Genomic DNA, 27,894 nt, shown 5'->3' with positions numbered 1-27,894 from the left:
TCGCCTACTCCGGGAACGACAGCCGGATACGGCCGCTAACGGTGTCCGCATTCAGCGTCGACCTGTGGCCTTCGGCATTTCCGCGATCCTCCTCGCGCGTGCCCTCCTTGATCGCGTCGACCTTGCGGCCAACCTTGGGCGGCCACTTCGGCTTGTTGTCCGGCACGACGTGCACACCCTTGCCCTCGACGACCAGCGCACCGCCGGCAACCGTCTTGAGGTGGATGTCGCCGACCCACGAAGCCGGGTAATGCAGCTCCACGGCGCCAGACACGGTGTGGTGTGTGGACTCGAGGAAGTCGATGGCGGTGTTGCTGGAGGTCTCGTTGAGCAGGTAGACGACGGTCTTGCCACTGATCGTGTCGGTGTCGAGCAGGGCTGGGGTGTATTCGTCACCGTCATCATCGCCCCGGACGTTCTCGGCCAGGCGCTGCGGCGCCAGGGCAAAGGCAATGCTGCCCGAGACGGTGTGCAAGCGGGCCGAGTGTGCAAACGAGGCGATGCCGTGTGTCGTACCGGAGCGCGTCGAGACAGTGAGGCGGTGGGGACGGGGAATGACACCCTCCTTGACGCCTTCCTCGGTCACTTCCTGGAGCCCGATGCTGCCAGACACAGACTCGACGCTGAGATGGGCCAGCTCCTTGTGCTCGTCGACGGTGCCCTCTTGACGCACGGCCACGTTGATGGAGCCCGACACCGTTTGGAGGTGCAGGCTATCCAGCAGCGACCAGGGTCCGCGGATGGGGCCCGACGTCGAGGCCGCGGTCGTCTTGGGCGCCTCGAAGCGGTAGCCCGCCGCAAACGCAATCGACTCCGTCATGACCTCGTGGCAGTTCTTGGCCTCAGCCACTCCCACCGAGCTCGTCTCTGCATCGTCACCAGGCAGTGCACGCGACGCCACGATGCTGCCAACGACCGACGACAGCCGCGCCGACTCGTCCACAATCAGGTCCAGGTTGTCAATGAGCTGCACGCCCAGGTGCACGGCGCCAATGTACAGCGCCTGGAGGTGCACCTCCTTGTCCTTGTCCTTGTCTTTGGCTGCGGAGGCAGAGGCAGAGGCGTCGGGCACCCACACCGTCACACGCACCACCAGGCACGCGGCGAGTCGGCCACCGCGCCACTCGCCCTTTTCCACCCAGATGCGGTCGTCCACAATCACATTGAGGTGCTGTCCGGACTCGCCAAACACATACGTCGTGCGGATCCGGTCGTCGTTGGACAGCGCCTCGACCTCGACGGACGGCTCCTTGCCATCGACCACCTGCCGCACAACTACCTCGCCGGACACGTGCACATGCCGCCACCGGTGGTCGTCATCGTCGTCCCGCGGTGGATCGTACGGCGGTGCCAAGTGCCGCGTGGTGTTTTGGCGGATGGTCAGGCTGTGCTCGCCGTCAAAGGTGAGCGGGTACGACGACACCGGGTACGTGTGCGGCGTACCGTGCGAAGAGCAGAACGAGTCGTCGGGTAGCTCGAGGGGTCCATCCAGGGGTGTTGAGCCGAGCCCAACGAAGTCGCCGCTGCCGTTGTACGAATGGTAACGGAAGACTTTCGAGAAGAGGGCCGGAAGGCCGAACCCGTGGGTGTAAAAGGCAATGGTCACGATCAAGAGAGTGCAGAAGAAATGGTGGGCCCGGCGGATTTTGCGGCGGCGGCGGAGACGCCGGGCCTCGGCGGCAGCCCGGTAGATCTCCTGGGAAGAGTCGTGGATACCCGATGTATCAAAGTCGCCCATGTGCGGCTGCGACTCGCCCTTTTGGTACACGACCAGGAGCGGCTCGTTCTCGGCACCCATGCTGGGAAGACGTGATGTCGTCGCTAGTGCCGATGGAGAAGCGTCGGTCGAGAAGGTGGACAACAGTCGACGGTCGAAAAGCGATGATATGTCGGTGATGGATTGGCGATGTTTAAAAGTAACAAAATGAAAGTCGAAGAAAAGCCAATCATTCAGTGCTTCATGGAAATGGTCCAACTGTGCCATCAATATGTATTATCCATGCGGTTCACTGTGAAAACACGGCCAGCCAACGACAACGCCCGAAATGCGTCTGCCTGGGCCACCCACACCCTATCCTGCCAGTGTTTGCGCGTCAGCAGCGATTGCGTCGATGGCGAGATCCGGCACCATCGCATTTTTCAGTGCGCGGTGACGACGTCTTACTTCTGACATCAATTACCCCGCCTGTGCGGTTGGTCGCTCTTGCCCCCTTTCTTATTTTTTGTTCCAGCTCCTGATTGACGTCTTTGTCCCTTCCTTCCTATTACAGACTCATACTCTGCCTCCTGCCGCTGCGACTGAGCTTTGCATATTGCCAAAAACAGAAGGTAAGACTAACCAGGCCGGACCAGGGCACTGGTTGACCCGAGCTTACGGGGGTCCACACTGATGGCCAGCGACCAGCATGCCATTGACACAGTGGACATCCGCTTGTGTTCGTTTTGTCCACAACACACCCATCGTGCCACACAATCGAGCCAAGAGTTTGCAAAATTGTGCATCATCTCATGCAAGCATAGCGAGACGGCGAATGATGCCGAAATGCAGGAGATATCAGAGCTGCCAACAGTGTCTCAAGGAGGTTAACGTGTCTGGCCTCTCTTTCGAAAGCTTAAGACCGGTGAATTGCTGCAAGACGGAGATTGCGACAGACGCAACGCTGGGTAAGGGTAAGGGGGGCGCTGCTCGTGATGCTGTTTCGACTGCTGTCTTGGGTGGAAAAAGTGCCTTGTCCAAAGTGTCTGTGCCGTGACAATCGACACTACTTGGGATGCAGTTATCAGGTTTGCAAGGTCCCTGGTGGCAACTGACTGCCACAGGCGTACGGAGTAAATTATTCTTCATTGACAATGCTTCAAAAAAAAAACCCATATATTAAGGCTGCCTACAAAAGCGTGCGTACTACAAGCTATGAGTTGAGTTGCTTCTGGTGTCACTGACAGCGGGGCCTCCACCCTCTCTATCTGCTGGACTGGGTAAAGAGCAGGAGGATGCGTTGCAGAGAGACAAAGATATTCAAACTTTTGCACGTCACCACCCTCCGGCGTCTAAATAAACGACCCTAGATTGCAGTCCTCACATGGAATTTGTCAGTGACAAACTGCTTGATTCACCTGGAAGGCAGCGACCTGCCGGTGCAGCGATATGACGCAACATGGCGTGGGGCCGCGGATGACTTTTTATGACCAACCCTATCGACAGAGGCCCAAGGAGACATTTAAAGTATATCGTACTCTGTCGTTTATTTTTTGTCCTGTTTAAAATATCATTCATAACAGCCAGAAACATGGCCTGAACTCTAATTCCATCTACAGCCGGCCGTATATATGTGAGAGGGTCGTAAACTATACATGGAGGCGAGACGTCTGACGGCGCAACACAAAGGAAGAGGGAAAAGGGGTCCAAAATCACAGACGCGACGGATGAAGAACGAAATGAAGACCAAGCAGAAAAATCAAGAACGGTAAGCGAGCAGAAAAAGTATCAAAGAACGCCATACCATGCCCACTCGTTCATTTCCAATTACCATCCGTGTGTGTCGTCGCCAACATCCACCAATATCCATGGCCAACCACGCCTTCTCCATCCTCGACAACCGACAGCTGACAGCCTACGGCAGACCCAGTGCCTTTTTCGAGTTTTCGTACACCACCCACGTAATGCTCAGCGCCGGTGCCACCTTGAGCAGGTTCGGCGTGAGGCCCTTGTACAGGCCGCGCACGCCCTCATTGGCCAGCGTCCGCGCCGCCACGTCCCAGATGCCCGTGTACGTCGGCGGGTGCATCACCGTGCCCTGTGTCTGCAGCCGCGTCCGCAGCACGTTGAGCGGGTACACCACCGTCGCACCAAACGCGCCCGAGGTCGCACCAATGATGCCTGTGACCACATTGCCGGGCGCCGCGTCCTCTTCGTGGATCCCGTAGTACCGCGCCTTGTACCGCGTAAACGTGCTCTTGAGCAGCTCAAAGGTGCCCATGTCGATGGCGCTGTAGGGAAACATGCCAACCAGGCCCATGGTCACGCCACGGTACGCTGCGCGCACGCCACCCGTCTCGTACATGCGGCGCGCGGTCTGCATCAGCAGTGCGTTTCCGGTAGGGCCGCCTTGCACGGTCTCACACTGCAGTCGAAACTTGAGCGTGTCGAGCGGGTACACACAGAACTGGGCAATCATACCCGCCACACCACCCGCCACAAACTTGGACGCCGAGTTAATATGCAAGGGGTCGCCGTGGCCCTCAATGGCAGCCAGTGTACGCTTGGCGGCTTCATAGGAGCCGAACTGGTCCGTTAATATGCGAGTGTCAAGAAGAAAAAGTAAAACGGGAAAAAAAAGGGGGGGCTGAAAAACATGTGAGAGAATAGAGGCATACTTTAATTGCCGTCTCCGGCATAATTTTGACGACATTGAGACCGTTGCCTAAGTTTCCTTGTTAGCAACGGGCAGCGGAAAATCGTAGGCATGGGTGGTTTCTGTCAACAAGACGCACCTGCGAAAAAGGTCCGCACACCGCCAGCCCGGTACAGGTTCACAATGGCGTCGCGGATCGGCCGGCCAGTCTTGCGGAGATTGGCCGTTGCTGGTTCGCCGGTCGCCGCACCGCTCGCGACCGCCGATGCCGCGGCCTTGGTGCCGCTGCTACCGCCGCGTGTGTTCACGAGCAAGTACACTTTGAGGCGGTCAAGGGGCGCCGTCGCCGTGCGTGAAATACCGCCAGCGAGCGCGCCCGCCAAGAAGTAGCCTGGATGGGGCAGGTATTGCGTCAGTTGCTTGTACTTGAACTTTTTCTTCGTCCGCGTGGTGCCCGCCACTCTTTGGGCCCTCTGAAGCTTGGTGCCGGATCCGGTTGCCTTGCCGCTGTCGAGCACTTCGTCTAGTTCGTCGACGTCGCCCAGGTCCTCAAAGTCTTCGTACTCGTGGCCGCGGCCCCCCGCCGCCACTGTCTCTCGCTCGTCAATCATTGCGTTCGCAGCCGCCGTTTTCGAGTCCGTCAAAGATTTTGACGCCTCGGCACGGGTCCCAGACGGCGGCGATACACTTGCAGCTGCGGACGACATGGGCGCGCTGGCTCCTGTCTCCGACTCGTGCGGCAGCGCTTTGGACGACACTACTAGTACCGTCCCCTCTTTGGAATCTGGCGGCAATGGCGGCGGCGGAGGAGATGGCGGTGTGGGAGAGGAGGAGGACGGGGCGGGCGCTATTGAGTCGGAATCGGCAGCGGTTTCTGGCGGCCGTATGCGTCTTCGTTTTCGTATTTGCTGCACTGGTTGTGGGGGTTGTTGGTGCATCTCCAGTTCTTGGTCCGGGGAGGCGATCTGGACGTCGGGTGTCTGTTGCAGCTCCTCCTCTTTCTCACCAACACGAGAGGAGACTGCCACGCTCGGCTTCGCAAGCTTCATAATGGAACCAAACAGGGCTTGGAGGAGATAGCCAGTCGTACCTAAGCCCTCAAGCGTCTCGTCGCTGACCATAGAGTCGCCTTCGGCGTTGAGGATCACAGTGGACGCATAGTACGACCAAGCAGTCTCCAGCGGGGAGTCGCTGCCCTTGGTGGGGATAAAGAGGAGAAAGTCGCGCCACTCGTCAAACGTAATGTAGCCGTCGTGGTTCATGTCGATCTCGTCGAAAAAGCCGTCAAGCCGGCGCATCGGCACGGCCAGGCCCGTCTTTTGGAACGCCGCACGCAGTTCCGCCCTGTTGAGCCGGCCGTCGTGGTTGCGATCGATGGAGCGGAAGAGCAACAGAAGCTGGCGCTCGGCGGCCTCAACAAAGACACGGAATTCTAAGTTCAGAAGCAAAAGACATGAGTTAGCACAGGCAACGTTCCATACCTCCCGTGTCTATACTTCGTCTCTCTGTTTTTTCTTGTTCTTTCGGACGCGCCGGTCTCTTGCTGCCTCCCACCTTCATATTGGATCTTTCCGTCTCCGTTGACGTCAACAATGTCGATGATCTCCCGCAACATATCGTCGGCATTTTTCATAGCTGCCACAGTCAGCAAATTGCACTATACGTGGCACTGCACACCGCACTGTACATTGCGCTCCAACCCCTCCTCCCAGAAATCCGGGGTACGCACGATGGTCGATCCGCCGCAAGCCCTTCTTAAGGCCCTTGAGGTCCAGCTCGCGGTCGTCCTGGGGATCAAGACGCTGCCAGAGCTCCTTGACGCGCTTGTCCCGCTGGACCTGTGACTCGCCCTCCATTTTGCGCAGCGCAGCAGTGTCCGGGTCCGAGGCTGCTGGCGTAGCATTGAAAGGATACGGTGAGGAAGACTCGGAAGGACTGGACGGCATCGGAGCTCCTTCTGAAGCTCCGGGAGCCGTGTTGTCGCCGGCCGTCATGACAAGCAAACCATGACAGGCTGGGGGCTAGATTGTCGGGTCCCGGTTCGTTCGGTCGGGATAGTAGTCGTTCCAGGGGGTGCCGTTGTCTTACAGCTTCAGCATTGTGGAAGCAGGAAGCAGGAAGAGTCGACAGAGCAATGGAGAGAGTGAAGACGACGATGCGGTCAGTCGTCGATTGAGGAATTGGAGATACCCAAAGCTGTGAAAGTGAATTGAAATAATTGTGTGCGCGAGATAGATATCGATACAAACCCAGAAGTCGTCGGAGCTAGAGGTAGCTATCTCGTGCTCGGGGTGGGTGGTCTGCGTCAGACGGCTTTCTGTATATGTTGTCTTATCGTCGTTCAAAGTTCAATGTCATCTGTTTAAGTTCATGGAGGGGGGAGACGGGACGGAGGGAAAAGTTGGACGAAAAACAGCTAGAGGCGGGAGAAATGGCGCTAACCGGTCCAGTAGCAAAATGACGACGAGTGCCAAATGGGAAAGCTGCCAAAGCGACAGCTGGCAGCGGGCGGAGTTAAATTTAGTCGGTAAATTTTAAGGCCAAAATTCCGTCTCCACCGAGCGACAACACTACGAAGTTACAGGCGCCCAATATACAAACGTATGTCTGGTGCAAGATAACGACACTCAAGTATGGTATCTTTTGAAAGTGAAGTGAAACCTACAAAATATATCGCAATAGCTGGTCTTGGTTGCCCAGTCGGCACTGCCAGTAGTGGTGACCTCTGCCACCAACTGCTACTGCACGTGGTTAGCGCAGCTTATGTAAGTTCTTTCTTAAATTTAGTGGACGCCGCAAACCGTAACTCACTGAAGCTCCCGGGTCGGCATAGCCAGCCTCGCCACAGCCGTCTCAGCATCTCTTCAACGCACCAGACCGTGCAGATCCCAATTGCTCCCAGCCTCGAACAAGCCCTGCTGTCGTGTCCCCGCCGGCCTTGCTTTCGACCGCATATCCTCAGCATGGCGGCCAGCTACTGGGACTCAACGCAAAGGCGGTTCTGGGAGTTCTCCAAGGAGCAGCTGGCGGCACTTCGCCAACGCAAGCAAGACGAAGAGCGCAGCCTCGTCCAGATGTACCCGTTGCCGGAATGGCGTCACCTCAGCCTGTTCTTCTCGCAGCGTGAGTGGCTTCCGCACTTCATACTGACAGCTCCGCTGTGCTGCCATGCTAACGTGTCAGAGCTCAACCGCCTTGCTAAGCGCCTGCAGGCGCGCCAACAGGCCCTTGCGACCGCCCAGGTCTACCTCAAACGATTCTACTGCAAGGTCGAAATTCGCCGCACCAACCCCTACCTCGCCATGGCCACCGCGCTCTACCTCGCGTGCAAAACCGAAGAGTGCCCGCAGCACATCCGCCAGGTCGTCCAGGAGGCCAAAGTCCTGTGGCCCGATACCCACTGCCTCGAGATTGCCCGCCTCGGCGAGTGCGAGTTCTTCATGATCTCCGAGCTCTCCTCCCACCTTATCATCCACGCGCCGTACCGCACGCTCCAGACCCTGCAGGCTGAGCTGGGCCTGACGCCCGACGAGCTCACCCAGGCGTGGTCCATTGTCAATGACCACTACATGACCGACCTGCCGCTGCTCTACCCTCCGCATGTCATCGCCGTGACAGCCATTGTCTGGGTGCTGGTCCTACAGCCGGCAACGTCCGGTGGATCGAACAATGGCGGCGGCATCGGCCTCATGGGCCAGACTATGGGCACGGCGAATGGAAGCGGTCCTGGCGGCAACCATACGGGTGTCGGTGGTAACAACGGCGCTGCACTTGGCGGCATGGGCGGCGGTGGGTCTTCGTCGATTCAACCGCCGCCACTACTGCTCTCCCTCTCCTCTCTGGGTCCGGGCACGAGCACCCCCGGTGGCGGGACACCAGGCACGCCTGGCATGAGTGGCATGGGCACGCCGACGACTGCCGGTGGCTTTCCAGCCATGTCGTCGGCTCGGTCCGTGGCCTTTGCTCACGCCCAGGCACAAGTCGCTGCTGCAGCCGCTCTTCTCGGTGGCGGCGGCCCCATGCAGCACATGCCACAAGGCATGAACCCCGGACCGGCGCAGAGCGGCTATGCTGGCGGGAACAACAACAATAACAACAATAACAACAGCAACAGTGTTGCCAATGCTGGCAGCGGCAACAGCAACTCAACGTCGGAAGAAACACCACCGGCCGACGGCGGGCGCACGGCAACGATGCACTGGCTAATTCGCTGGTTGGCCGAGAGCGGGCTCGACATGGAAGCCACCATCGACTGCACCCAAGAGATGATCTCGTTCTACATGGCCAGCGAAGAGTACAACGAGAAGTTGACGCGCGAACAGATTAACCGCTTTGTCAAAGCGCGTGGACTGGATAGGTGACAGCAGTGATACGCATAAATCATTCCTCTCAAACATCCCTATCTACATCGCTACGAAAGCAAATACACTGCAGGTTTGACAATCTGAAAGTACCAGGCAGCACGTAAAGACTCACCCGCACATCCCTTTGCGACCACGCCTCTACGACACAGCGACAGGAACGGACGCGGGCAGTTCGGACGAGATCGCCCCGGTCGTGTTGCCTGCGGTCGGGTCATACACAAACCCAGGCATCGCCGTCGATGTCGCATTCAGTCCCCACGCGGTAGGGCTGTCATCGTGCACCGTCGTGCGCCGCAGGTCGCGCTTGTGCGTGCCATACGACCCCTCGCCCGCCCGGTGCTGCACTGCGCGGTTGTCCCACATGACAATGTCGCCAGGCTTCTGCCACGTCACCGACGTGACAAACGGCGCGCTGCTTACATGCGCATTGAGCTGTTGGATGAGGCGGGTCGACTCGTCTGCATCCACAAGACCCTTCGCCTCGGTCTCGAGACTATGCAAGTGTGCACCTACATACAGATTCAGCCGCCCGCTCGGCTCGTGCCGCTGCAGGATGTGGTGGCGCATGTGCGGCTGCGACCCTGGGTCGAGGTCGTGGTAGAACTCCGGGTCGGCGAGCTTGCGCGAGTGTGCGATGCAGTGCCGGCCCACATAGTTGTTGGCCAGGAGCTGCTGCTGGAGGTCGGCAGGCAGCGTGTCGTACGCGGTGCGCGAGTCGGCAAAGTCAGTTGTGTTCCCACCAGCACCGGCCGGCGGCAGTTGAACGGCCCGCAGCAGGCAGTACGACGCACGACGCGGGTTGAAGGACGAGTCGACGTGGAAAATGCAGTTGCCCTTGGCCTGATGGGCACGGGGCGAATCCGGGTCGAGGACGTTGCCGTCGGCATCAAGGTTGCCAGCATCAAACAGTTCGAGGTGTCGGTACCGCATCTTGCGGCCGGGAGATAAAAACCGCGCAATGTTGTCAAGATCACCGAGACGCTTTGAGAAAGCAACATGGCTGTCATCGTCAAGGCCTGTATCGCGGAACACGAGGAAGCCGTACTACAGACTGGTTAGGCAAAGAAACCCCTTTTTTGTTTATTGGTTTTAGCTTTGCTTCGCAAGGAGGAACCAAGTACCTTGGCGATGCCGGCTTTGATCTCGTCGAGGCCCACATCCGATAGTGTTGCGAGGTCGGCGCCGTGCACCTCGGCACCAAAGGTTGCGTGGACCGGCGTAAACGTGAGCATTTCGAAACGAGTGAATGGCACTTGTTGAAAGGGAGGCCGGCAGGCGAATTAAAATGGAAACCGAAATATAAATAGAAAACGCAAAAACAAAATTCTCCTTAGGATCACTCGAACCAGCAACCCATCTCAAAGTGAATAAAGTCAAATCAAATCTATCATGTCGTCTCTAGTGCTACCTTGTGCCCTTTTTATTTTCTCTTCTCACGCCGCGTTTATAAGGCCGAACTGGGTAACTGGCCGTCAAGAAGTCTACTTGCGGTATATGCTGGCCAAGAGGAGATGGCATAAAACGTAAGTGCCGAAGACCAGGAAGCGTTCTAAGATGCGGGGGAACCAGCCCGGGGAGACCATAAACGCAGTCAAGGATTACCAACCTTACATGCAGTCGACTCTGGTCTGCTCAAAATGTTTACAAGTGTCATCGGAATCATCTGCCCCAACCCAGGATAGCGTCAATGCAGGAGACCAACAACACGTAGTGAAAGCTTGTTTCGACGTCGTGATTGCGGAAGTCTTCTTCCTCGACGTATTACCTCGCCTTGTGACTGTATCGTTGCCCACAGAGGGCCATACAGGCTGTTTTATTGAAATACCCTTCTGATAGTAGTCGAGATAGGACATGCGCACGCTCTGAAGCGCCACTCAGCCCCATGTCGGTTAACAAGATCATATTGAAAGTCGAACAACAACCTCGCCAACGCAAGGTCCACCGTCTCATGCTTAATTATGTTTGCGCAACCTCCCTTCGCTTAAGATAGATAGATGTTGATATAAATTCAAGCAAGGTCGTATTCCATCAAAATAATTCACAGCTGTGAGTCGGACAAGAATACAGTTCCTTCTCCTAGCCTCCATGGAACGAAGGATCCGAACATGCTCTCTAAGAGAACGTCACTCACTACATGCCTCCCTTCGTGACAAAGTGAGTGGTCTACCATTGCAAAGTACAAGTAGTGCTACGCCGCCTTTGGAAGCGTGCTGGCATTGGCAATCCACGACGAGGACCGCAAATATGGCGTTCCATGGCAGCAAAACAGTCGTCGACAAGAGTCGAATACATGACAGCATCACGAGTTAAAACATGTCAGGAATACTAGACGTATCAATGAGAGTAAACCCAACAATTAAAATTCACGGACGATAAGGCACTCAAAGGTAAGAAGGTAAACACGTAAATAGCTAAAAAAAAAGGCTAGCCGATATCCGAGTCGCTGCCAAATAGTACAACGAAGTAGAATATGCAGAACGACGCAAAAATGCTCCATTTGCTCCTCATGTTTCCCCTTTCCAGTGGTAGTAGTCTCATATCTCGAATCGCAACACGGGAATCTTCCAAGACAAAACAAGTAGACGTAGACAGGCGACAAAACGCAAGATACCAACTCCGCAAGAAACCTCTCCCATATGTCCACGTTCCCGAAAGCTACGAAAAGCCAACAAGAAAATGGAACATTTGCGAGATCCGGTTTCACAAAACCCATTCCCGAAAAGGTGAAAAACGACAATGAACAGAAAAAAAATAACAGAAAGATGACGAAAAGATATGAGACAAAAACCAAAAGGAAGAAAAATAAAAGCACAATAAACCCAAACGCAACGCAAAGGCCGCTTTCGTTGCCTGCAAGCCTATCCCCTATGTGGCTCGAAAATGACAAAATGACAATGACAACCCCTTTGAATTTTACAAATCAAAGCATCAAACACCGAGTGAAAAAAGCAACAACTCAACTCCCAACCAACCGCTGGAGTCCTTGGACAACGTGCGGGAACTAAAAATGAGAGATGAAATGATGAAAACCATGAGACGAAAGAAAGAAAAAGCCGCTGACAAAAAGAGACTTGATCTAAAAAAACAGATATTTTTTGTCTTTCAACTCGTGGACCCATAATGAACCGTTTTTTATCGTAGTAGTAGAGAGAAAAAAGTCGCTCGCTCCTGTATGACGCAAAAAAAGAGCGAAGAAGATCTGATGCAGTTCCGTAAAACTCCGTGGTCGTAAATAAAAACCGAATATGCAGAGGATTAAGATTTGCCGGTTAGCGCTTGAAAAAGAAGTCGCCAGTGCTGAAAAGAACAAAGCAAAAAAACGCCAATTCGTCGACTCAAGACAGCCATAATCTTTCGAAACTAGGAAACACCGCTGTTCCCAATCGTGGTATGTTTTTCTTTTCGATTTTGTCGATCGATGAAAGAAGCAAAACAAGAAATTAATCGGGGAAATTTTGAGAGGGGGAATAGAACAAAGAAACAAAAGCGAGGTCGAGAATCATCCGTGCCGCGCCGGACATTGGAGTAGGACGAATAGGGGGAACTGTCGGTGACAATCGGTAGACGTCGTCGAGCAAGAAGCGGAGTTGTTTGTACAGAGGGTATAGATAAACGAAGAAGTATAAACTGGTCGAATCGGAGTTCCGGTCCCCGCTAGGAAAACGTCGTACAGGTGAGGGAGGAGGATACCGGTATCCACTCTATTCGTTGTTGTCGTGCCCGCCCACGCAGTGAAAGAGAGTTCCGCGATGAAAATCAATGGCCCGCCGCGTTTAGTTGTTCTTTATTGGTTGAGTTTGTCGGTGTCCGCGTCAAGATAGTTTGGCTGTCGATAGAAACGAAGCAAATTGGAGCTGCTGGGTGTCTCTGTTCTACTTCGAAAAACCCCGTGCACACAGGTTCAAGTACTGAAAGGAGAGACAACCAAAACTGCACCAGGAGATCATTGCTCCCTTTTTTGCACATGACAGAAGGGAAGGAGACAAGATCATCAAAAATACAGTATTGGCTACCTTACCAGACAGTGCCAATCGTCTGCTGCGGGAGACGCATGCTAGGGGACACCGACGGCTGAACGGGCGTAGCCATGCTCATGTGGGAGCCGGGGCGGGAGCCAGGGTTGACAATGGGAATGGGGTTGCGGGCCCGGGTGGCGGCGGGTTGGTGAAGTTTCATGGTGTGCTGCTGTGTCTGCTGCAGCGCAGGGAGAGTAAAGGAAGGAGACGATGCGTTGAGGGAGAATGCAGGTGCCGCCTGGGCAGGTTGCGATGGCGAGTGCTCCGGAGAGTTACTTGCCAGCGAAGACCGCTCAGAGGAGGCACTGTGGATAGAAACCAAGTCGCTCTCGGTCAGCAAGGACGGGCAGAACTCCATATCGTCTTCCAAGTCAAACGAGCGACCAGCCTCAAACTTGACGCGGAAGGCGGTCAGGTTCAGGCTGTCAGTCATCTCCTTGATCGAGCGAATCTGGCGGTACTGATGATGTTGTTGCTGCTTGTGTGCGTTCTGGGACACGGACAGGCGAGGCGCCCGCCGACTCCGGCCACCGTGGTGGGAGTGGCTGACAGCGGGCGCCGTTGCCGTCGTGGTATGTTGCTGGTGAGCATTGTAGTAGTAAGACATTATCGACCGACGGGTGTTGAACTCAAATCAACATAGATATTGTGTTGGGGTGGGTGTTGGTTGGTGAAGAACTTGTTGTCGTTTGGAGAGTGGAGGATTGCCGTGGTTGCCAGATTTGCATGTATTTATTTAGGTAGAAATATGACTCGATCTTGGGTTGTGTAGGTAAACTCCCAAGTGGCGTTCTTATTTTTGATCGTTTGCCTGTCAAAGTAGCAGTGTGCCCAACGATGTCGAGGGATTGTTCAACCAAGTTGCTTTCCAAAGTCAACTCAAGGTTCGTTGGGTCGTCAAAAAGACCAAATGTGTCGAAGCAATACGATATCGGCGAAATGGAGGGAAATCAGGCAGTGATAGAAGACTGAGCAGTGAAAAGTAGATGGTATCAAGAAGAAATGGAAGAACGTAAATAAAGAAGACCGTCAAGGAAGAAGAGTAAGATGTGATGGTAGAGAAGAAAGGGGACGAGAGGAAGAAGTGCTTGCTTGGGTGTGGTGTGCGGAAAAGAGAGGTTTGAAAGATGAAGATGCAGGTTGCGAAAGTAGAAGAGGAACGGGATTGGGAGAGAGGGCACTTTTGATCGGTTCGGTGGTGGTTGGGGGATATGGGTCGGTTGTGGGTGTGAGAGTTTTCAGTGCGGTGTGGGAGGGAAAGAGCGAAGAAAGAAAGCGAGAAGGGCGAGGGAAATGGGAAAGAGCGGGAGGTCGAACAAATGCCACAGCGACGAAAGCAGGACTTCAGTTGGACTGGGCCTGGAAGCAGGCAGAAAACTACCAGAACCAGCCAGCAGACCAGCAGGCACTCTAGAATGTCGAGGAGCACAGTGCACGATTCGACGCATTACGGGCTAAAGTCCGCCCCAGTCAATCGAGGGTCTTGTCAACCACTGAAATTGCCAGAGGAAGGCAACTAACGCCCTGGCTAGCCAGGAGACAGTCGTTGGGTGATAGTACGTATACAGTGTGCAGGGGACTAGAGGATCGTTCTGCCCAGTGAGAGCTGGAGGGGACTGGTGTGTGCGAAGGTGAAAAACAGAGGCTGGAGTGTGCATGCATGCGACACTCTTCACAAGCGAATAGGTGCTCAGAAATAGCGTCTGGACAAGGCGAGAGCGGCTGGGAAGTTGATCGAAGAGGGAAGGGAAGGAAACCATGCAGCAGGCTGCATGATGATGAGCACAGTGCAGTAAAATGTGCATTCTTTTCATTCGAGCGCTGGACGACAGAGGCGAAGGAGGGGCGCAGCGTCTGGGCTGGCCCAATAGCGGGCATGGCTAGGCCGGATCAAGGGTGGTGCGGAGGGCACAGTGCGGGCTGGCATGCCAGGACTGCAACTTGCATCAGGTGGCCGAGAACGGATCAGGAAGAAAGAAAACAAAAACAAACCAAAAAGGCTGAAGAACAGTGGAGAATCAAAACAGAATGCAAAGGACAGCAGGGCGCTGCGGAAATAGAAACTGACTACTTATGCACGTGCCCCGCGCACTGTGTCCACCGGACGGGGCCCCAAACAGCCAGAGAGCAAATAAGGCAAAAGGAAAGAGCGATTGGACCCATATAAAATGTCTCCACTCACACTTTCCTGCTCATTTTGGCCCATATCAGGCGTAGCGTGCAAGACTCCACACCATTATCAATGGTCGCCGCAACGTGGACCCCGCTTTTCTGCATTTCACTCTGCACATTCCGTTCGCCACCATCGAGTTTTGCCACTCAGCCATTGGCCCAGCCATGACCAAGCGCTAGGCCGTCGAGGCCGTCTGGCTGTGACAGTCCTAGACAGGGTTTCGGGTCAAATTGGACTGGCGGCTGGAGCGACAGCGCCAGCACTTCTCTTTTCCTTCAGGTCTTCGCCGCCCTCTTTGTGTCCATGTCCCGCGTGCCCATCAAATTTCTCTGGCGTGCAGGCCGGATGGACTTGGTAGCAACAGCATGCCACTTGCTCACGCAACCGGCAAAATTCCAGACAAGTTCACTGCTGCGCAACCCTCCGATGCCTTCCGACTGCTCGCTTCGTATCGGAGCTTCCAGAGCGGCTCCTCCGCAGACATCCCAACCCACTTTGTTCACGGTGTGGCCGTACTCAAGATGCAAATGAACTCGCAGCACGATGATCAGCCATGTCGGCGCACGCCAGATGACGAGAAGCCCTTAAATGGCGAATAGGATGGCAATCAAGAGGTGTAAGATACTCCGTACGGGGCACGCGACAATCAACCGAACCTCTCTGGACTGTCTCGCTTCGCTTTTGATGCTTCACAGAAAAGGGGCTCGAACAATGCAATTTAGAGGGCCCCATCTGCTGCGCTCCAGCGTAATAACAAAGTGAGTCGCCTTGCATTGCATGACCTTTGGGCGGAAATGGACCCTAGCGGTGGATGTCAGTGCATAGCCGCTGGACTGTAATCTCTTTGCACTGCGGAGCACGGAGTACGACAGCTGTGAGGGCATGCGGAAAAGTAGTAATTTACAGGCAATATGCGGACTGGCTTCTGGGTTCTCTCACGCTGGAGCATTTTGTTGAGGCGTGTGCTTGGAGGTCCCGAACGGTGAAACTGCCTCAAGACCGCGACCGAATCAGAAACAGAAAAGGGGGGAGGAGGGGTGACCAAGAAAGGTGCCTTTGTGCTTTCGCCTCGGTCTTGGCAGGTTCTTTTTGACCAGCCCAGACCCTCCCTGGTCGGCGTGCAGTGAGTGACCTTGGTTTGCAAATTGCGGAGTTGTTCTTACATGCGACACAAAACACAGAGCATCTCTGCACAGTACAACACTCTGGCGATGCAAGTTTCTAACACAGGTAGTACCACGTACGATGTACTTTTGTCCACCCTTTGGCGCTGGTTCTCGATCTAGACCTGCCTCTTGACACGACGTTTGCCGCAAAAGCTCTGCACTGTCGACCTATCATCACTTGCCGCCTTGCTGGGTTGCAAGCAAGGGTGGACTGGCGTTGCGGAGGGAGGGTTGGTCGAGAAGAGGATCCATAGGCTTATTGGCGTCTCTGAAGCTGCGAACCTCACGAGACAGGGACGGCCTGTCCAGTCTGGCCACCGTCGGCCGACTGGACGCCAGATGAGGCCAGAGAGAACAGTCCTGGCTTCGGACGATAACCCTTTCGATCGGCCACCTCTTTTTCATATTCCTTGCCACTTGCATTCTTACTTTTTTCTTTCTTGAATTCTTGACTACTTCTTACACACGTCAAAGTTCTTCAAGACGGTCAAGTTCCCAGGGGTGAACCCGCCTGCATATATTCTTGTGAGATACGTGCCTGTTCCTGGCTATAAATTACGTCGTAGAAGCAATGGGCGCACGTCCGTTACCAACCACGCCTTTGCTCAATGCTCTGACGTCGTATTTAAGTTTTAGGGAGAAGGTACGGAGCACGATAGTACATATGTGGAGACAATGATTCTAAAGGATGGAGTTGTGCATGTCTTGCTGGACACTGAGAAGAAATCGTCACGACTTTTAGCAGGGTCAAGATCGGAGCGGGAGGACAATTCAAACGTCAAGACCCCCTCCCCCCACGTACCCAACTGAGCCGTGGATAGACTGAATGTTTCAGGAGGCGGGGAGCGATCGTGAGATGGAGGAAGGATGTGGGAAGACGAGGGAGGTCTGGACGGTCGTCCTCATTGGACAATGTTGCTTACCATCCAGCGGCTCTAAATGCACTTTATTAGCCTTTTGTGCATCTTAGCAATATCCATCGCTTCACTGCATTGCTCGACAAAACATGCCAATTTATTTGGCTGTGTGTGCCGGAGGCTCTATTGCATCTCCACCTTTACTCAAGGTAATTGCTCTGTCCGACATAGATTGCTCACATTGTCACATAACGCCGGCTGGCAGGAGCGTCGATGGGCGGAGGCAATGCCTTTCAAGTCATTTGCAGCCCCAGCCCTGTTGAACGAGCGTGTTGATAATCAAAACCGAGGCGGAAGCGGAAGAAAAGCTTAAAGAAGAAAACAAGTATGAAAGTCTTCCAAGGGCACAGCGGTTCAAAGCTCTCCAAATACTGAGACGGTCAAAATATTCTTGTCTTTCGTTCATGTCTGGCAGTGACCCCAAACATGCATCGAACATGTGTATCTATGCCCATTGCCCTATTCCTAACGGTGCGCCGGAATTCCGCCTCACGCCGTTCAACAAACAACAGCTGGCTCGCCTAGCAACAGCATCATTCCATTGTCGACGGACAAGACTCCTCTCAAGGCAGGCAAGACAAGCAAAGCTCACAGGTGTTTCACTCTTGAAAAGAAGCAGGGAAGAAAGGAGCTGCATAGAAACCGCACAGAAACCGTGCACATCAAGCCGATCTTGTGCAGAAACGTCCTGTGCAGAAGAAACGGGCTTGGACCAGTGGGATGGCATCAAAGACTACATCGTATCGCTTTCCTTTCGATTTTCACTCGTGACTAGCATCCCTTACTTCGGGTTTGTATCTTTCCCCGGAAGCGCATGGTCAGCTTACCCAAAGTATCCAGCAACATTGTGTCCAAGAATGTGATATGGTTGTGCGGTCTTTCTCAACAGTTTGCCTGGTTCCAGTGGCACAATGTTCCAGAGCTGTCATTTTGCCGTTCTTTGCCCTCTGGCCAATCCCTCGCCGTAACCCTACACCACGATCGTCCCCATCGGTTCTCCTTCTCACACCACCAAAGTAAATAGGCCTAGAAAACCCTTGTAAAGAGCGGTGAAAGGTTCTGCATGGCCCCCATGTCTTGGTTCTGTCCTCTCTATCATTCAACAACAGGCCTGTCAATAGCGCCCCCTCCCGCCCTCGTAACAAAACTTAAGTCGGCCTCCCACACGTTTTCACTGGTCCATAACGATCCTGTCCGGATGAAGCATGTTACCCTGCTAGCCGCCAATGGCGCGTATTCGTATGCATTTCAATTTAATTGACCGCGCGGTCCATTGCTCTAGGGACACGAAAATTATGTCGTCCACGCGTTCGAAGAGTAATTGAAGACAGAGACGTGAGAAGCAGAGATAGAGGATGGCAGGAAGACAAGAGTCGCTCACATCCTGGCTTGTTCTCTTCGCTAAAAGGGACCCCCATGGGAAGATCACGCAAGCTCCGTGCACGCCATTCACACTTTAAAACGAACCGGCAGGACAAGAAACACGGCAGCATAAGAAAGAACGAAGAGCAAGAGACAAGAGACACCAAAACCTGGGTTGATCAGTCAAACACTTCTGTGTTTATTTTCCCTTTCCACTGATAACAGAGACGATGAGTATTATACCACACGGGCAGGCCACGCTGGAAACAATCAACTGGGCCCCGGCGAAGCGTTTTTGATGGAGTGCTTTTGATGTGTCCCGTGTTTAAATTGCTTGGTTTTAACGTGACACACCATATTCCCTGCAGATGGGAAAGAGGCACACGTCAGAATAAGCGATACGACGCAGGGGGGCAGGAGAGAATAAAGTGGTCAGAAACAAAAGGTCTGGATCTTCCAACAAACCGTGGAACGAAAAACTGCATTGCTATTTTTGGGAGAAGAAGAGGCAGATTTTGCAATGCCGCTACATCAATTGGTTCAGGGTATGCGAAAGGCATGCCGTTCTTCATATGCACTCTGATTGCATTAAAGTTTGAACCTCTTTGTTTCTTGTTCACGGAGGGCGTCCGATCGCTTGTTTGGGTGGCTGTGATGTTCTGCCTTGGTTTGGGCTACTTCGTACAAAGACTCCTTCTTGCATTCCCAGCCAGGAGCCCGAAATGTCGAGGGCTCTCTGCAAGTCACGCCCAAAAACGTCGTAGGCTTGATAGATCTGGGTGGCCTCTTCCTTGGTGTCCCACTCCGGCAGACTGCAGCATCCCTTCTCGGGTGGCTATGCAGGCGGGTTGCCTGCCTGCATGAAATTTGCTTCGGATGAAAAGGGGTTGAGCAGCACATCAGTGATCTCATCGACCACGTGACGTCCTGCTGATGGTCAATGACCCTGTAACGTGGCGTCCCGACTGTGCACGGACCGTAACACACGCCAAAGCCACCCCCGGAGTAGAAATGGGCTAGTAGGAGCTTGGACTTTGATGGGGCTGTTCCATACAACGGCGGCTGTCACGTGCCGTCAGCTGGTAGTCTAGCCATAGAAAAGGCATCACGCAGAAACATTCTCATGGGCACGACAACATCAGGAAGTCAAAATAATATTGGAGTTACTGACACTTTTGTTATGTCCTTTTAAGGTTTCTATTTTTTATTTTTTTGTAGAAAAAAATTGCTCGTTATTGTATTGTAACATTACAAGTTTTATTAAATTTTTTGTAAACCCTTCAAACCTTTAGCACAGTATTTTGTTTTTTTTTAATGTACACAAAACGAACAGCACGATAACTATGCACAACAGTAAAGAATTTCTGCATAATTTAACTCCTACAAATGTAACACCGTTTTATGGTCAGTCCGGAGGGCTGACTAGGAAATGTGGTGCTGAGGCACATCGATTAACCATTTGGAAAACGGCAATAAAAGCATCCCAACGTTGTACAGGGTTTCATGGGCATACCAAAATAGTTACAAAAAGTATAGTTAGAATTCCAAGGGATTGATAGATGGGACCTATAACCAACGAAAAGAACCGATGTTGTAGCGGTGGTCTTATTTGCTGTTTTTGGGTAAGAGACAGTCTCGAGCATTCGTTGTCGTTCTTTGCCCAGAACAATTACGTCATACACATGCTACAGTTCAGCAACTTTGTGTGGTAATCACCGTTCCCCTGGGGCCGTTGAAGAACGAGGGGCAACATGCTCTCGGCAATTGAAATTAAACTGATACACCTTTTTATCATCGGCTCTTCATTGACGGAGTACCAATTGCTTCATCACTACTCAACTTTTGAAACCTTGCGTCGCCACACCCCTCAACCGCATCATCCAACATGGCATCCTTGCTTCGCACCAGCGTTCTCAGCCTCCGCCCAGCCTCTGCGGTCGTCCCAATAGCAGTTCGGCCGCTGTCGACGACCGTCGCACGGAGGCACGGTGAATCCGAGAGCAGTGAGTATCGCTCGCCTCTCCTTCGCTATCTTCCGTTTTCCCATCACTAACACGCCTCAAGATGACCCCGAGTTCGAAGTCGAGAAGCTCAAAAAGGCATCCCTGGAGCGCCAGAAAAAGGGCGAGGGCGAGTGGATGTCCTCACTGGCCTCGGACAGTGAAGAGAACGTCAAAGCAGATCGGTCCAACTTCAACGTAAAAGACGCCGTCGAGCAGGCCAAGGCCGCACACAATGCCAAGCAGCCGTCCAGCAGCAAGAACAAGGCATAGACAACTGCTCTGCCTATACATATCGACAGGGTCCCCAAAAAAGAAAGGAAGTGTGCAACTGCATTTGGGACGAGGTTTTGCATTTGCAGATTAGGTATAACGGGAAAATGTAAATGGAAGGACAGCATTGGGGCTCTATAGGGTATATTCGACTGCAATAACAACAACAAAAAAATACACTGAGCGTTGGCTAAACTACGAGGACCTCTAAGAATTAAAGACGACAAAGAAATACAAGGGTGTAAGCAAATGGTATATGGAGAGAACGGAAAACACAAACATACAATAAACGCGGACGCTCGATTTCGTCAGCCCAGTTGGACTTCCAGGTCTTACCTGGTCACGCCTGGGGGCTGCCGACGGCCTCGACCACGTCCCCGGCCACGGCCACGAAGTCCGCCGCCACGGCGCGCAAAGTAGGGTTTGCGAACATTAGATGCGCCCGCACCGGACTCGTCGCTGTCGTCAGTGTTGCTTTCGGAGTCATCATGTTGCTGCGAGACGGGTGTCTTCTTGCCGCCACCTTGGTAGTCTTCGTCGCCACTGTCACCGCCTTCGCTGTCTGAACTGACAAGCCGTACCATGGTCGGGCCGCCATCACGAGATATCCCAACGGGTCGCCCACGAGCCGGCCGGCCACGTCCGCGTCCGCGGCCACGTCCACGTCCACGGCTGCCTAAAGAGGCGCCGCGTGAGGGCAAGGACGGCGGCGTGGGACGAGGGAACTCGTCATTGCTACTCTCGTTAGAGAGGCTTGTACGGCGACGAGTGACCGTTGGAGCAGGCTTAGGCGTAGACCTCGTCTCCTTTGTCGATGACGAGGGTATGACCATTGGCTTGTTCACGGGCTCAATCATGACAGCCGACGAAAATTTGGACGCAGGTGCAGGGGCGGTCGCCGTTGACAGTGATTTGACAGTTGAAGATGTTGCGCTACTGTCCTTATTCTTGTCCTTCTTCTTGCCGCCCATCTTGAACTTCTTGCCCTTGAGCGCCATGCGTTCTGCCATGGACATGAATTGGATGGAAGGGGGCGGAAGGACACCCGGGGTATTGGGACTGCTGGGACGCCCAACAGAGAGGCTGGGACGTCCCGCTCTTTTAGGTGGCCGGCCCGGCTTCCTCTTTGGCGGAGCACTGCTGGGGCCTCGGAACGAGTTGTCGCTGTCGCTGTCGCTGTCGTCGTCGTCGTCCTTGCCGGTACCAGCCGTACTTGTGCGCCCCTTGTTGGGAGGCCGCCCGGGACGTGCCGCATTGACCGGCTTCCAGGCGCTGCCAAAGCCCTCCACGGACTTCTTTCCAGCAAACGCAAGGGAGGCTGCAATGCGAGACCGTTTTGCCGCAGGCTCGCTTGACGGTGTGGCAACTGAACCTGCTAAGTCGCCCATACTTGACCGTGGCGGTCGACCACGCTTCCGACGCTCGGGTTGTGCCTGTCCAGCCTCTTTGGAAGAAGAACCAGCAGCGGCAGTTGCAGTTGTGGTATCTTTGGTCGACTCTATGGTGCTTCTAGCCGGCAATGGCGATGGTGAGACCGGAGCAACCTCGGCAGACGGCTCCTTTTCGACTGACGGAATAACATCCGTGTCGTTGACGACAGCAACCTTTTCCTTGGTCGTCGTGACCTCTTCGTCGGCTTCGTCACCGCTGGCTTCATCAACAAGATACGAAACCTTTGGCCTTGCGTGCCGAAGTTCGATAATGTTGGCGGGATATCCATGGGTCGGTCCGTTAACCTCCTCTTCTTCGTCTTCATTGTTGGCAGTATCGGCATTGTTGTTTTCGACCGTTTTTGCTTCCTGATTAGCTGCACCATCTGCGGCACCTGCCATGGCCGTTGCGATCACGGCTTCGATTGGCGAGGTAGCCGCTGGAGGAGCAGCAGCTGTAGTGATCTCGGAACTGGCAATATCTCCCGTAGCCGTAGCACCAATGTCAGCAGCGGTGGTCGCAGGTGGCGGGTGCTGTGCGTTCAATAGCGCTGGGTCCAGGTTCATGTTAGGATCAGTGTCGGTGGCTGGCTTCGGAGCCTTTCGGTTTCTCTTTTTTGGGCCGGTGTAATCGGGATCTAGGTCTTTCTCCTGCTTTGGTTTACGAATCGGCTTGTGTGTATAGCCCTCCAAGAACTCAGGCAGTGTATCCATCGAGCCTAAGCTGCCGACCGTTGGGTTCGGCGCAGGTTCATGGTACGGGTCGAACAAGATCTTGTTCGGGCTGTCGTCGTCGTCCATGTAGTACGCTCTGCCAAAGGTCGTCACCGCCAGCTCGTTGTTGAGCATAAAGTCCGATGGGTTAGGATAACCGTCGACCAGCTCCGGGTAAGATGTAGCCGAGCCGTCCTGAAGCAGAGACGGGTTGACGCCGGACTCGCCGCCATGGATTTCGTGAAGAGGGTGGGCACTGTTCGGTCCGGCCACCATCGTGGCCCCAAAATCATGGTCATTGTCCACCACGCTGTGGTCCTGGCTGCCATTCTGTAAACTACCGAAACCATTTTCTAATTCGCCTTCAGCTCCTTGGGCTTTTGCTGCGTCGGCTTCTTGTCGTAGTCTTTGCATACGTTTGCTGGCAATACTGCGACCCTCCTCGCCGCTGTTCTTCAGCCATAGCAAGTTGTGTAATCGGAAATTGATGAGCGACTCGACACTTCGGTCGTCGGCAATGGGACGTGTATCGTGGCCAAGTAGAGTGCCCTTTGGAATGTACGGGTTGGTGATGCCCGCTCGCCTGCAGGCGCCGCAGTTGCAGATCTTCATGCACCGGGGGCACTTCCAGTACTCCATTTGCATGATTGATTGGGGCATCATGTCGAAGCCCCGGTACAGTACACCATAGCAGTAAGCCTCAAGGCAGCCGGGTGTCGTGCAAAACGCGAGGCGGTATCTGTGATCTTTGTGGCAGCAGACGTGGCAACGGTAGGTATCGCCCTTTTTCGACCGACTCTTCGTTTTCTTCTTGATAACTTTGCCGTTGTCGTCGACCTCGGGCGCCTCGGGCTCCTCGGGCACCTCGGGCTTTTCCAGGGGTTTCGTGATATCTCTGAACGGCCGTCGGCGAAGCTGCTCTTGACAAATCTGTGCCACTGGCTTCTTGCCAGAACGGAGTCTAGCCACCTCGAGGGGAGCCGGCGATGAGAAGGCGTCGATAAAGCCATCGTTGATTACTACCATGGATTGCCAGCGGTCGTAGTTGCTGACAAGCTCCTCCCATGGCCACTGCTCACACCAGCCGAGGCCCGAAACGCACATGCACGAGCGGCCCATAGCGTAGCACTCCATACAGACATCATATGTATCTTCGTCGCCGTCGGCAAGTGGCCGCACGCAGTGCTTGCACGTCAGAAAGCGGTTGAAAATGTTGGACCGGCAGTACGAGCACGTGATGTTGGAATCGAAGGGGATGTATTCGACGTTTTTCTCTTTAGTGTTGAACATCTCGTCCACGAGGATCTCTGTGAATAGCCGCATCAACTTCTTGAAGTCGTCGGCGACCTGCGAGGTTCGGACAGGGTTGCGCATGGTGTCCTGGTCGATACCAAACGAGACAAGTTGGCGGTCCGTCTGCGCATATTCGAGCACCTTGTAATACTTCTTCATCGTATAGTAGATAATGGCCTTGTTCTTGTACTGCTCGTCACGACAGACAAGTCGCGCCTTGGGCAAAGCCTCGTGCAGCGCCATCTCCAGTGTCTCGACAACAGTGCGGTTCCAAGCCACCTTCATGGTTCGTGTGCCACGGTTCCAAACCTGGTGCGGCGCCAGTGGCGGGATCAGAATGAGGTCGCCCACCTTTTGTTTGACGATATAGACGGGAAAGGCAGCTTTCTTCCAGGCATTGATCTGCGCAAAGTGCTTCTCGATCTCGACATCGTGACCCAACATGGACAAGAAGTACTCGCCGACGACTTCACGGTCCTTGGTCTCGGTCATAAACCAAATCGAGCTGCCGGGGATTTCGCCGTTTTCAGAGCCCGAAGCCTCGACCATGATGTTCTGGCCCAGACTGGCGCACATCTCTCGATGGGCCGGTGTGTATGTGCCCTCGTGGCCAATGTAGCACATGAGGTTGTCGGCACGCATTTCGGGCGGAAGGCTGCTCATCAGGTCGCCAGCGCGGGCCGTCGGGCGGTCGTCTACAAACATATCCTGGCCATCATCGGTCATGCCGTAGTGGTTCGTGCTGTGGCCGCCCTCAATGTCCTCGTTGAGATAGAAGATTAGCCGTGGGAGAACCTTGGCCAGCTTCTCTTGCCATTCGGGCGGGCAGTCAATGTCCTTGAGGTAGAGGCGCTGACGGCGTTCGTCGCGGAAGTTTCGAGGCGTCCACTGGTCCGTGAGCTGCTTCATGGAGCGCAAGTAGTGGCCCATGGTCATGGGGATGTTGGTCTTCCCGTTAATGTCCCACACCTGCTCCTCCTTGCGGTTGTATACCTCCTCGAGCCATTTGGCACTGAAGAGGTCCTTGGGCAGACGGTCGTTCCAGTCCTTGATAACGAGGGGCTTGCCGCCGTTGATGACGTGGATCATTACAAGCTTCTCGAACCGCTGCTGGCCGAGCGCAAATATCTCAGACGCAGAGATTTGTGTGGCCCATTCGAAGTTGGGCGTGTCCTGAACGAGGGCGTGGAGGTCGAGGTCCGGTGGGATTGGGTCGAACTTCGCCTGCGGGTGTATTGCGACCGGAGGCATCGTGGCGAGTCGGGCACGAGGCACAGCCAAGTGTGCCTGCAGTGGGAGGTGTGCCTATAAGAGGTGTGAACCCACCGTCCCGGTGGCGCGGGAGTATCGTGTTGCAAAGCAGCGAATCTCGTAGTGGCGCAATGGCGCAGATGAGGTGGTGCTAGAGAAGGCTGAGAATGATTGTTGCTAACGCATGTAGTGGCCTGCTAGGATCGCAAAGCATGCCGGGGTCAACATGCTGCACGTAGCGCGCGGCAGGCAAATAAAGCGGTGAAGGAGTCGTCGCGAGCAAGGTCGCGTATGCAACAGAATTGATCGTGTTTTAGGCGGCGACGAGATAATGTTTGCGCCTGCACTTTTTTCTCTTTGCACGGGCTCCAGCCGTTCGGCGTTCTGGCGGCTTGAAGCGACCCCCGGCATGCGGCGGCGCCTTCTCAAAAGAAACAGTAAGCCAATGAGAGCGTGCTGTTTTATTGAGCTACATGATTACATAACACGACTTTCCCCAAAAATGTACTATCGTGTAGCATACTTCACAGCTCCGGACAGAGTTCGAGGCGATACGGAGCTTGGCGATACGGAGCTTTGGAGTTCACGACATTGACAGACCTTGAAGAAATTTAAGCAGTTTTGGAAAAGAACACTGTGTACGGTACGCTTCACCTGGATACAGACCTCAATGCTTTACCAATCAGTCCGGTTTTACCATTTCGATTTGCGATCATTTTCAGCTATCCTCCCGCCGGAGACCCGCGTGCAACACAGGGTCCGGATATGGTTTAATTTCAGATGCTTTGCTTCTTTAACAATACTAACCGTATTTCACAGTCGCCTGCTATGGGGTCGTTGTTCTTCCATGTTGCCCGGTCCTTGCGGCCGGCATACCAGTCACCACGTCGTGTTGCTGTCAGGCCAATGTCGTCCAGGGCGATGAAAACAATTTACGCCAGTCTCTCGACGGGTAACTCTAGCTGGAAGAACTCCAGCGTGCCCGTAAGACTATCGACCGTGCGTATATGTGGCCCACCGGCACTTTCCAGAATCCACACAACGGCAGTTCTGTCCAGTCCGGCTTCAGCAACGGCCGTCACTCCGGATGTGAGGCCACCGGCGCCGTATTCGCCACCGACAACCGGCATTCTTTCGATTCTTCCCACATCATGGGTACCGTATGCAGAACTCATTCGTCTGGACAAACCTACCGGTTCATACTACCTCTTCTTCCCCTGCCTTTTCTCAACACTTATGGCCGCCCCTATGGTTGAGCCAGCAATGGCATCACCAGCCTCGGTTGCTGGCACAACTTTGCTCTTCTTTACGGGCGCCGTCATCATGCGTGGTGCCGGTTGCACGATAAATGACCTGTGGGACCGCAATCTTGATCCTCATGTCGCCCGCACACGCCTGCGACCGATTGCCCGCGGCGCTGTGACGCCCTATAATGCCCTCGTTTTTACAGGCGCACAGCTTCTCACAGGGCTGGCTATCTTGCTGCAGTTCCCGACGCCCTGCCTGTACTACGGCATCCCGAGTCTGGCGCTTGTTGCGACCTACCCGCTGGCAAAGCGCGTGACATACTACCCTCAGTTTGTATTGGGCCTGACATTCTCGTGGGGTGCCATCATGGGCTTCCCGGCACTGGGCATTGATCTCTTGTCCAACTCGGCGGCTTTGGCGGCATCTGCATTCCTGTATACTTCCAATATTGCATGGACAGTACTCTACGACATGATCTACGCCCATATGGACATCAAGGATGACGCCAAGGCGGGCATCAAGAGCATTGCGCTCAAGCATGCTGCGCAGACCAAGGCCGTGCTGATCGGCCTGGGCGCTGTGCAGATCGGCCTGCTGGCCGCTGCCGGTGTAGCATCTGGTGCCGGCCCGGTGTTCTTTGTGGGCAGCTGCGGCGGCGCATTGGCTACACTGGGCATCATGATCAAGCGGGTCAAGCTTGAGAGTGTCAAGGACTGCTGGTGGTGGTTCGTCAACGGCTGTCTATTGACCGGCGGTGTGATTAGCCTTGGCCTGGGGGTGGACTACCTAGTTCGGTACAACAACCAAGAACCCCAGAAGAAGATCGCGGCATAGATAACAAAGATTCAGAGGGCCAGTCCCCGTACCATGTACGAGTATGCAACACAGAATATAAAAGAGCGGGTATACAACGTAATAGCAGTTTTCAATTCAAGACACTGCCAACATGGAGCACGATACTGTTTTTTTTTTTTTTTGAATGTTTTACATTGTTTTTGCTAGACTTGAAACTACCAGAAACCCCTACAGCGAACCAAAGAGTGCCAACTCGCCCGGTGATACCAAGAAGGCAAATATACACGAGGATATATTTGCGTCCGGGTTCGACCACGAACCTGGGATCAGGACCCGGGCACCGTCCGTTTCTCCATTCAGTCGGTCACTGTCGGCTGTGCAGTCCCATTTCCGGTCTGCACTGTTTCTCATGCAGTTTTATGTTGGTCGCTTTCCTTTGCCTTTTGGTGTCTTTGCGTCGTTTGATTTTGTGTAACAAGTGAAAACCGATAACCCAAGTTTTTTAACGTTCAGTGTCGTCCACACAATTCCGAAGCCTGC

General features: G+C 54.2%; 9 protein-coding genes across 9 annotated transcripts; 4 read left to right on the top strand and 5 right to left on the bottom strand.

The window, feature by feature from the left end:
* Positions 1-4: 4 nt before the first annotated feature.
* Positions 5-1,798, bottom strand: SPSK_08936 (uncharacterized protein; the record flags this gene model as incomplete). The annotated part of the gene is made up of 1 exon (XM_016735521.1): positions 5-1,798. One exon carries the CDS (start codon positions 1,796-1,798, stop codon positions 5-7), a length of 1,794 nt encoding a protein of 597 aa, XP_016586786.1.
* A 1,813-nt stretch (positions 1,799-3,611) lies between these two features.
* SPSK_08518 (solute carrier family 25 (mitochondrial phosphate transporter), member 23/24/25/41) lies at positions 3,612-6,346 on the bottom strand (the record flags this gene model as incomplete). The annotated part of the gene is made up of 5 exons (XM_016735111.1): positions 3,612-4,283; positions 4,375-4,421; positions 4,492-5,784; positions 5,907-5,987; positions 6,082-6,346. The coding sequence occupies 5 exons, from the start codon at positions 6,344-6,346 to the stop codon at positions 3,612-3,614; spliced, it is 2,358 nt and encodes a 785-aa protein (XP_016586785.1).
* Positions 6,347-7,315: 969 nt separating this feature from the next.
* Positions 7,316-8,713, top strand: SPSK_09226 (cyclin C; the record flags this gene model as incomplete). Its single annotated transcript, XM_016735802.1, has 1 exon — positions 7,316-8,713. The coding sequence occupies one exon, from the start codon at positions 7,316-7,318 to the stop codon at positions 8,711-8,713; it is 1,398 nt and encodes a 465-aa protein (XP_016586784.1).
* Positions 8,714-8,854: 141 nt separating this feature from the next.
* SPSK_09487 (alpha-ketoglutarate-dependent 2,4-dichlorophenoxyacetate dioxygenase) lies at positions 8,855-9,948 on the bottom strand (the record flags this gene model as incomplete). Its single annotated transcript, XM_016736059.1, has 2 exons — positions 8,855-9,760; positions 9,838-9,948. The coding sequence occupies 2 exons, from the start codon at positions 9,946-9,948 to the stop codon at positions 8,855-8,857; spliced, it is 1,017 nt and encodes a 338-aa protein (XP_016586783.1).
* A 2,782-nt stretch (positions 9,949-12,730) lies between these two features.
* On the bottom strand, positions 12,731-13,339 carry SPSK_09860 (uncharacterized protein; the record flags this gene model as incomplete). Its single annotated transcript, XM_016736428.1, has 1 exon — positions 12,731-13,339. One exon carries the CDS (start codon positions 13,337-13,339, stop codon positions 12,731-12,733), a length of 609 nt encoding a protein of 202 aa, XP_016586782.1.
* Positions 13,340-15,270: 1,931 nt separating this feature from the next.
* Positions 15,271-15,504, top strand: SPSK_10190 (uncharacterized protein; the record flags this gene model as incomplete). The annotated part of the gene is made up of 1 exon (XM_016736739.1): positions 15,271-15,504. The coding sequence occupies one exon, from the start codon at positions 15,271-15,273 to the stop codon at positions 15,502-15,504; it is 234 nt and encodes a 77-aa protein (XP_016586781.1).
* A 4,731-nt stretch (positions 15,505-20,235) lies between these two features.
* Positions 20,236-20,623, top strand: SPSK_10032 (uncharacterized protein; the record flags this gene model as incomplete). The annotated part of the gene is made up of 2 exons (XM_016736594.1): positions 20,236-20,353; positions 20,415-20,623. The coding sequence occupies 2 exons, from the start codon at positions 20,236-20,238 to the stop codon at positions 20,621-20,623; spliced, it is 327 nt and encodes a 108-aa protein (XP_016586780.1).
* A 332-nt stretch (positions 20,624-20,955) lies between these two features.
* On the bottom strand, positions 20,956-25,311 carry SPSK_08315 (transcription factor jumonji; the record flags this gene model as incomplete). The annotated part of the gene is made up of 1 exon (XM_016734918.1): positions 20,956-25,311. The coding sequence occupies one exon, from the start codon at positions 25,309-25,311 to the stop codon at positions 20,956-20,958; it is 4,356 nt and encodes a 1,451-aa protein (XP_016586779.1).
* Positions 25,312-26,217: 906 nt separating this feature from the next.
* Positions 26,218-27,393, top strand: SPSK_09419 (4-hydroxybenzoate hexaprenyltransferase; the record flags this gene model as incomplete). The annotated part of the gene is made up of 1 exon (XM_016735991.1): positions 26,218-27,393. The coding sequence occupies one exon, from the start codon at positions 26,218-26,220 to the stop codon at positions 27,391-27,393; it is 1,176 nt and encodes a 391-aa protein (XP_016586778.1).
* Positions 27,394-27,894: the final 501 nt, after the last annotated feature.

Source organism: Sporothrix schenckii, assembly GCF_000961545.1.
Source record: "Sporothrix schenckii 1099-18 chromosome Unknown Cont44, whole genome shotgun sequence".
Classification (NCBI taxonomy): Eukaryota; Fungi; Ascomycota; class Sordariomycetes; order Ophiostomatales; family Ophiostomataceae; genus Sporothrix; species Sporothrix schenckii.
The sequence above is the reverse complement of the archived record's forward strand: the minus strand, read 5'-3'. Positions and strand labels throughout refer to the sequence as shown.